The 9,678-nt window shown below is 38.8% G+C and overlaps 1 protein-coding gene across 1 annotated transcript; it reads left to right on the top strand.

Moving 5' to 3' along the window:
• Positions 1-5,233: 5,233 nt before the first annotated feature.
• On the top strand, positions 5,234-6,571 carry si:dkey-175m17.6 (N-acetyllactosaminide beta-1,3-N-acetylglucosaminyltransferase 2). Its single transcript, XM_052099554.1, has one exon. It carries the CDS (start codon positions 5,234-5,236, stop codon positions 6,569-6,571), a length of 1,338 nt encoding a protein of 445 aa, XP_051955514.1.
• Positions 6,572-9,678: the final 3,107 nt, after the last annotated feature.

Genomic DNA, 9,678 nt, shown 5'->3' with positions numbered 1-9,678 from the left:
CTGATATTTGGACTTTCAACAAGTAAGAAATTCATTATTTAACTGTAATTGCATTTTAAATAGTAGTGAATGACAGAGAATTTGGGAATTCTAAAAATGAAGTTAAATATAAAAATTATGGTTTTTACTAGTTCAAATTAAATTTCTGATAACAAGAATGGGTATTTCCACAAGCAATGAAGTAATCCTTGATATCAAGAATTAATGTTTTTACGAGTGCAAACCAAGACATAGATTAGCATTTGTAGTAATTTCATTGCTGATATCAAGAATTAGCATTTTAATAGTAAAAATTTTATTATAGATGTCTGTAATAAATATCCACTGGACCAGCACATGATTAAAGGTCAATTTGGCTTGACACACTACCTGCTGGTGAAAAGATGTACTAAATGAATCAGTGAATAAACCTCTTTATATCTTTATTTTCTTTATTCACTATTCTTATTTAAGCTGATGTGTAGCAATGAGTATTTTGTAACGCACTGTACACATAGGGCCTAAATTGAATTGACATTGAAAACAAACATACAGTATGTGGTGGTTTAAACAGCACATTGCATTCATCTACTAGTGTAGGACCACCCTGTGCACAACCAGTTCATTCAGAAGTAGGGATGTCAGTTTGGAAATTATTGGTTTGTTACAGTATAGTCAATGATCTCTGTCAGATTACAATTCTGACTATTATTGACAAATCAGCAGTGTACCCCACCACTGCAAGTGCCTACAGTTACATAAGTGCTGGTTACTGTGTTGTGCGATTGTGCTGTGATTTGAGCCCTGAGGGTTTGTATCAATAGGCACCATGGCCTAATAAAAGACACCTGTCATACCAAAGTAAATCCAAGGTGCTGGGAGAGACCAGAACTCCTTTTTCCTTTGGCTTTACCTGCACCCTTGTCACAGTCTAATCTACTCAGTGTCAAAGCTGAGGGAGAGCTGGGGGAGGGCTGCCTCCTGTGACTGTGTGACTGCATAGGCACAGGCCACTTCAGCATTAAAGTCACAATGATAGAACAAAGCTAAAATGGTAGTGTGCCTGAGAGGGATGAGACAGAAACTGGGGCAAAGGCTTTTAAATTGTGTGTGTGTGTGTGGGCGTGTTTGGGTGGTTTACGAGGAAATGTTTTTAGGTTACAAACTGGTAATTACAAGGGTATTATGCTATAAATGTGGTTTATGAGGACATTTCTAGTGTCCCAATAATTCAAATCACTTTAAAAACAAACTAAACTATGTTTTTTGTTTTAAATGTAAAAATGCAGAACGTTTTTTGTGAGGGTTAGGTTTAAGGGTAAGGTTAGGGGATAGAATCTATAGGTAGTACAGTATAAAATGTATGTCTATGTTGTCTTTATGTTGTTGCGGCTCATAAAGAGAGCCACAACAACATGAAACTGTTGATTTTAGGTTGTTGATTTTAAGTATCAAAACAATATAGTTTACATTTATTGCCAAATATTCTGATATATACAGTATCTCACAAAAATGAGTACACCCCTCACATTTTTGTAAATATTTGATTACATCTTTTTATGTGACAACACTGAAGAAATTACACTTTGCTGCAATTTATAGTAGTGATTGTACTTGTATAACAGTGTAAATTTGCTGTCCCCTCAAAATAACTCAACACACAGCCATTAATGTCTAAACCGCTGGCAACAAAAGTGAGTAAACCCCTAAGTGAAAATGTCTAAATTGGGCCCAAAGTGTCAATATTTTGTATGGCCACCATTATTTTTCAGCACTGCTTTAACCCTCTTGGGCATGGAGTTCACCAGAGCTTCACAGGTTGCCACTGGAGTCCTCTTCCACTCCTGCATGACGACATCACGGAGCTGGTGGATGTTAGAGACCTTGTGCTCCTCCACCTTCCGTTTGAGGATGCCCCACAGATGTTCAATAGGGTTTAGGTCTGGAGACATGCTTGGCCAGTCCATCACCTTCACCCTCATTCCATGACCATGACCATGACACTGCCACCACTATGCTTGACTGTAGGCAAGACACACTTAAAAACCAAATAAGTTTATCTTGGTCTCATCAGACCACAGGACATGGTTCCAGTAATCCATGTCCTTAGTCTGCTTGTCTTCAGCAAACTGTTTGCGGGCTTTCTTGTGCATCATCTTTAGAAGAGGTTTCCTTCTGGGACGACAGCCATGCAGACCAATTTGATGCAGTGTGTGGTGTATGGTCTGAGCACTGACAGGCTGCCCCCCACCCCTTCAACCTCTGCAGCAATGATGGCAGCACTCATATGTCTATTTCCCAAAAGACAATCTCTGGATATGACGCTGAGCATGTGCACTCAACTTAATAGGTCGACAATGGCGAGGCCTGTTCTGAGTGGAACGTTTCCTGTTAAACCGCTGTATAGTCTTGGCCACCATGCTGCAGCTCAGGGTCTTGGCAATCTTCTCATAGCCTAGGCCATCTTTATGTAGAGCAACAATTATTTTTTTCAGATCCTCAGAGAGTTCTTTGCCATGAGGTGCCATGTTGAACTTCCAGTGACCAGTATGAGGGAGTGTGAGAGTGATGACACCAAATTGAACACACCCGCTCCCCATTCACACCTGAGACCTTGTAACACTAACGAGTCACATCACACTGGGAAGGGAAAATGGCTAATTGGGCCCAATTTGAACATTTTCACTTAGGGGTGTACTCACTTTTGTTGCCAGCGGTTTAGACATTAATGGCTGTGTGTTGAGTTATTTTGAGGGGACAGCAAATGTACACTGTTATACAAGCTGTACACTCACTAATTTACATTGCAGCAAAGTGTCATTTCTTCAGTGTTGTCACATGAAAAGATATAATCAAATATTTACAAAAATGTGAGGGGTTTTCTCACTTTTGTGAGATACTGTATACAAAAAAATAAGTAGTTTGAGGGTGAAGGGAGACTGTGTCATTCACAGTGCGTCATGGGAGTGGGCGGTCACTTCCGGCCTTGTATGGCAGACTATCTTGGCTGTAGTTCTCTGATTGGTGGATCTTTCTCTGCTGCCATGAGTAGTGTAGATGTTCACCAGGAACTCCACTATTAAACAAGGTTTTTAAACAATGAAGTTGAAATAAGATGGACTGATGACTTCAACAGGAGCATATACAGTACCATCGATTAACAACCTCAGAGCTCACAGTCTGCCTTTAAAGGTTTGTAAGTTGTCAGTAGTCTATGAAAAAATGTATGGGATTTTTACTTCAGCTTTTGTGATGCCTTTTTTGACTCATTATTTGATTGGACTGCCATAAATAATAATTCTCCCAAATATATTTGTTGTTCCAAATCCATTAGACTATTTCTTCCGTCGAACACAAAATGAGATGTTACTGCTCGCTTTGAATGCATCTTTTTCCCATTTTTACAATGAAAGTGCATGTTGACTACGGGATGTCATGCTGCCTAACATCTCCTTTTGACATAAAGTTTAGAAACTACATGAGGGTGAGTAAATGATGACATGATAGTAATTTTGATTGTAACGTTCCCTTTTTGTACACAAAAATGGATCAAAATGAAAAATACTGTTTGTAGTTCCAAAATAACTGGACATCACTCCCTGAATTAACCATGAGTTCATGTGATAACATTATAACATACTACTGTTTAAAATGTTTATCGTGAAATAATGGCTGCTTTTTCACTTACTATTTTTCAAGAATAGAAGGCAAAACATTCCCAACATTGCCATAGACATTTATGCATGCTTTGCTTTGATTTTAAAAATTTGTAATGTTAAAACTGACTGAAGATTTTAGAACCACTAGAGTGGAACATAAGAAAAAAATAAGAGATTTTTTTAAAGAGCTTATAAGAGATTATTTAGTTCTGAAAATCTGTGCCATCTGATTCTTATCTGATATATATATATAAAAGATTATTCAAAGGGCTTTACATGGAATATAGGAGTGGCTTATGTGCCTCCTCAAATCACCTGTGGCATTCAAATATTTGTATTTTGTAACTGCACCTGTGAGGAGGCTGAGAGGCAACCCTGTTCAATTTGAATTTAAAGACACTCAACAAACAAAACCATGACATGATATTGGCACAGGAAATACCTATTTGATATTCACTAATTCCTGGAAAAAACTATAATCAGCATGGAAAAACATAGGGAACCTCCAAAGTCTTGTGAAACAAAGATGTCATGGGAACTGCATTGGGATTAACTTTCAGATAAGTGATGGGAGTTAGCCGAGACCACCAGAGAGAATAAACCACAAGTTAAAGGTATTATACTGTAAATATTTTCAAGACTGTCTAAATGTTATTATGTATTAGATAATTGTTTATATTTCAGTTGTCTAACAGCTGTGCTATCATATGTTGCTTTTACCTGAATAGCTGAAAATTTGAATTCTTATCTACTGGACTTTTTAATAGTTATTAGGTAATAACGCTTCTTAGTAAGTTAAACATGCATATCTTTCTGAGCACAAATAGATACTGAGTATGTTTGAAATTATATGAAGTCCTCAAATGTTGTAGGAACTGTTGTTTCTAGAGAAACATTTATCCTGATGAAAAAATTAATTCTTCCTTTCAAAAATAGTGAATATTCTTTTCCATCCCTCAGATTAGTGAACTTGGTTGCTCCAGGGAAACAGTGCTGTAAGCAAGCAATTTCCATATGCAGAGTAAATGTTGTGGTCGTAAAGTACATGATGTAAATATCATGGGTGGTAGGATGGTGTGAACGTTGCCCAGCCAGGCACAGACACACAGAATCTCAAGAGGCAAAACCATGGAGACAGAATTCCTTTGAGATTTCCTGCTAGTGGTAGAAGGCTTAGTATTTATCACTTATAACAGCTTGGGTTTTTGAGAATTCTCAATATTACTCCCTTTTCATATAATAAATGAAATGTGAGGGTATCTATTAAAGTAAAATAAAAATTATGTTGCATTTACTCATGCTGTTTCCAACCCCATTTACTTTCTTCCTGCCGAGGAACACAGAAGAAGCCTCAGTCACAATTCACTTTCATTGCGTGGAAAAAGATCCAATGAAAGTGAATGGTAACTCAGACTCTCAATCCCTAGCATTCCACCTAGCATATCATTTTGTGTTCCTAAGAAGAAAATATGGGGTATGGAACAAGTTACATTTTTGAGTGAACTATCCCTGTTCATTTGCACTTCATGTGATAATGTTTAAAAGTGTCTAATAATGAAATTCACCCCTTAATGTCTGCCATACTCTCCCAGTCCATGGCACGCTCCAGATTCAATGGAAAGCTCCTGTGCTTGTGTCTCTTACCATGTATGATGGTAGGTCACCTGTTGGTGTACATCATGGTGTCTATTTTTGTTGCCATCTCCTACTCCCCAACTCTGCCACAGCTGTCCCTTCATTTCATCGCCACCGGATCATCTGCCAACTCAGGAGTGCTTGCATCCCATCCAGTTCGCCCCTTCTGGAATCTCCGTCTAGAGGAAGGAGCACTGTGGAACAGCCTCCAACACATTTGGGACAGAGAGCACAACCCTATATTGAGAGGCAATGGCACAGGGTTAAAAGGTCAAAGCCTTGACTCAATACATTCCCATGAGACTAGAAAAACTGCTGATTGTGGACAAAACCAGTCCTGGGCATTTCACATGCCTGACTTTAATACCCTACCAGATCAAATGAAGGACTTTGTCTTGTCTATGCACTGCAGGCACTACCCAATCCTTGTGAACCAACCCAAATTTTGTGCTGGCCAGGACTCTGAAACAGAGACCCCCTCTCTTCTGATGGCGATCAAGTCTCAAGTTGGAAACTTTGAGAACAGGCAAGCCATCAGGGAGACATGGGGGAGGGCTGGTTGGATCCAGGGAGAAACTGGAGGAAAAGCATGGTCAGTACGAACAGTCTTCTTGCTTGCAAGGCAGGACACAGAGACGGGTCCTCATCCAGACCTGGGCACCCTACTAGAGTTGGAGAGCAGAACTCATAAGGACATTCTACAGTGGGACTTCAGAGACACTTTTTACAATCTGACCCTGAAGGATGTCCTTTTCTGGGACTGGTTTTCAAAGCACTGTCCTCATATCCACTTCATCTTTAAAGGAGATGATGATGTGTTTGTTAGGACAAGGGCTCTCTTGGACTATTTAAACCAACATCGAGCTACAGTACAAAATACACATGAAAACAAAACGAAGGGACAGGATGATTTTCTCATGGGGGATGTTATTGCCAATGCCTGGCCCAATCGACAGCCTGGAACTAAATACTACATCCCTGAAAGCTTCTATAAGGGAACGTATCCTGCATACGCAGGGGGCGGAGGGGTGGTTTATACGGGTACTTTGGCCATGCATCTGCAGGAAGTCTCTCACTGGGTGAGCTTGTTTCCCATTGATGATGTGTACTTGGGAATGTGCCTTCAACGGCTCGGAGTGTCTCCGACTCATCATTCTGGTTTCCTCACCTTTGATCTTCCAGCGGATCTGCGGGAGAAGCCATGTGCATATCAAAACATTCTCCTGGTGCATAAACGCACCACGAAAGAAATGTTAACACTGTGGAAAGAGCTACAGATTCCACCTCAAGAGTGCTAATATACTGTAGATAAAGCACGGCTGATAAAGGGAGACTAGATTGTTCATTGATTTAAATGAAGGTAATTCATACCCCAGACGTCTGGACTTTTTTTTTTTTTTTTTACATTTTTACCACAATGTATATTCATGCCATGGAAATGGGGCATGTTTATTTGCATTCATTTTGCTATGATGTACTCAGGACTACGTATGAAGAAAGAAGTCATCAAAAGGTGATGAAACAAGGAGGATAATACAACAGAACCGATAAAAATCTAATAATTGTCTTCAATTGTCAAAATAGATATAGGAGACTTCATGAGAGAGTGTTCAGAAAATTATTGTTCCAAAACCATTTGCAAATGACTGAACAGAATTTTTACCTTTAAAATCATTCTTTATTTGTAATAACTCTCACTACAAGGAAACCTATTAAGAATATCATATTGATATAACAAAAAGAAATTTTAGGTTTGTGGCTTAAACTCAATCAAGAGTTACCTCGGGAGTTATGTGGGGCTGAGTAGGATACTTATCTGATGATGGAGTGAATGAAAAATGTTTTCATTTCAACAGACTTCAGCTTTGTATTGAAAAGCTATTATAATGCTTCATTTTTTTAAATAATAAAAGCGTAACTGTTCAGTCAATCAATCAGTCAATCAATCAATCAATCAAATTGTCAGTCAGACTGTCTGTCAGTCAATCAATCAATCAATCAATCAAGCAAGCAAATTATTGGGCAAGTAAGATACACTTACAAGGAATTGTCTTGTGGAATTTCTCTGGAAGTTGTTCTATGACTATATATAGAATGCTTGTTAAATGTTCACATTTGATTAAACCGATATTTATTGATTTTTTTTTACACTTGTTGGAATCATTATTCATTCCCCCCCTCACTTTGAAGTGTCATCCTAACTTGTACTCATGCAATACTTTTAGGGGAAAACAATCTATGAGCTGATAGAAAATGCTAGTTAGGGTAAGATTGTACATTCACAACAAGAGCATCTGCAGTCCATTTTGGAGATTTTTAAGTTAAAATACTACTGAATACAAAATATCTTGACATATTATGATGATGAGAATGATTGAAAACCCCATTGACTTATAATGATTTTGTAACTGTTTTCTTGTGGATCTAATTATAGCCTAGTGTTGTTGGTTGCATACTCTGAATTACAACAACAACAAAGCACAATAAAGGATAACAATGAACAACGATAATGGACAATATAGGATTTATTTGACAGGTCATAGAATGTATTTCATTTTATTAACCTCTTATTTAAATGTTTGTGTTGTGTTTGTGTATTCATCTGTTTGATTATATTTAAGGATCAACAGCGAATATATGACCTCAGAATTTGATTACACCGTATATATGTCTTATTCACTTACTACAAGAATACCTTTTGTTTTCATTTGCCTTGAATGACTCTGTCATCTATGTTTAGTGTTAATAGTGAATACGGCTCTCTTCACTTTTATAATTTATCGAAAAGTCACTTACATTCTCCAAATAGATTTCATCCATCATAGAGTGATTTTCAATAAATGTTGTTTGCCTCTCTCGGTCCAACTGTGTAATCTTTTGTCACTCGAGAAACAAATAATTTATTACATTTATTTTTTTAAATAAATTCAAATTTAGAACTATGTCATATTCATTTCTTTTAAGCATATTATTGTAATGTTGCATAATTGAATATGGTATAGCTACTTATTATGCCTCACAAAATATTTGCTACACACAAACACACACAAAATCCTTAAAATTTAATTTTCAGTTGCATAAGTACAAATGTCATAGGTGCTAGAGAGAGTACCCAAGAGCAGAGGTAACAGTTCAAGAGGATTTATTAATAACACAAGTTCTCTTCAAACAAAACAAAGCCCAGGCAACAGTCTCCCCCGACACGTGGGTGGAGATGAGGAATCCTTCTCCAAGGGTATGGGCAGCGATACAGGTGAAGGCGATCTAGAGGGCAACCACACCTCTAGAGACAGGCAACCAACAGACACACAAGCTAACTCCAACTAGAAGAGAGAACAGTTAACACTTGACAGTAAACAATACATTCACATTCCATAACAATAACAATGATCCGACCTTGGCACCTGAAACAGATGAGGGCAAAATGTAAACACAATTTGACAAAAACAGACAAGGGATGGTAATGCCATGGTCCTCGTCAGACAAAACACACAACCTGGCAAAGTACCAGGACATTGACATCACTGGAGGGCAAAGCACGTAAGACACAAGACCAGGCCATCAGGGGGGGTCAAAGGTACAGATGATCCCAGGCCCAAGGCCCAGGGGGGCCCCATGCAAAGGTCTATAGTTGACTCTTAATGGGATGAATTACAACAATTTACTTACTGACTTACACTCACCTAAAGGATTATTAGGAACACCATACTAATACTGTGTTTGACCCCCTTTCGCCTTCAGAACTGCCTTAATTCTACGTGGCATTGATTCAACAAGGTGCTGAAAGCATTCTTTAGAAATGTTGGCCCATATTGATAGGATAGCATCTTGCAGTTGATGGAGATTTGTGGGATGCACATCCAGGGCACGAAGCTCCCGTTCCACCACATCCCAAAGATGCTCTATTGGGTTGAGATCTGGTGACTGTGGGGGCCATTTTAGTACAGTGAACTCATTGTCATGTTCAAGAAACCAATTTGAAATGATTCGAGCTTTGTGACATGGTGCATTATCCTGCTGGAAGTAGCCATCAGAGGATGGGTACATGGTGGCCATAAAGGGATGGACATGGTCAGAAACAATGCTCAGGTAGGCCGTGGCATTTAGACGATGCCCAGTTGGCACTAAGGGGCCTAAAGTGTGCCAAGAAAACATCCCCCACACCATTACAACACCACCACCAGCCTGCACAGTGGTAACAAGGCATGATGGATCCATGTTCTCATTCTGTTTACGCCAAATTCTGACTCTACCATCTGAATGTCTCAACAGAAATCGAGACTCATCAGACCAGGCAACATTTTTCCAGTCTTCAACTGTCCAATTTTGGTGAGCTCTTGCAAATTGTAGCCTCTTTTTCCTATTTGTAGTGGAGATGAGTGGTACCGGTGGGGTCTTCTGCTGT

Source organism: Xyrauchen texanus, chromosome 31 (assembly GCF_025860055.1).
Source record: "Xyrauchen texanus isolate HMW12.3.18 chromosome 31, RBS_HiC_50CHRs, whole genome shotgun sequence".
Classification (NCBI taxonomy): domain Eukaryota; kingdom Metazoa; phylum Chordata; class Actinopteri; order Cypriniformes; family Catostomidae; genus Xyrauchen; species Xyrauchen texanus.
This window is presented reverse-complemented; position numbering and strand designations above follow the sequence as displayed.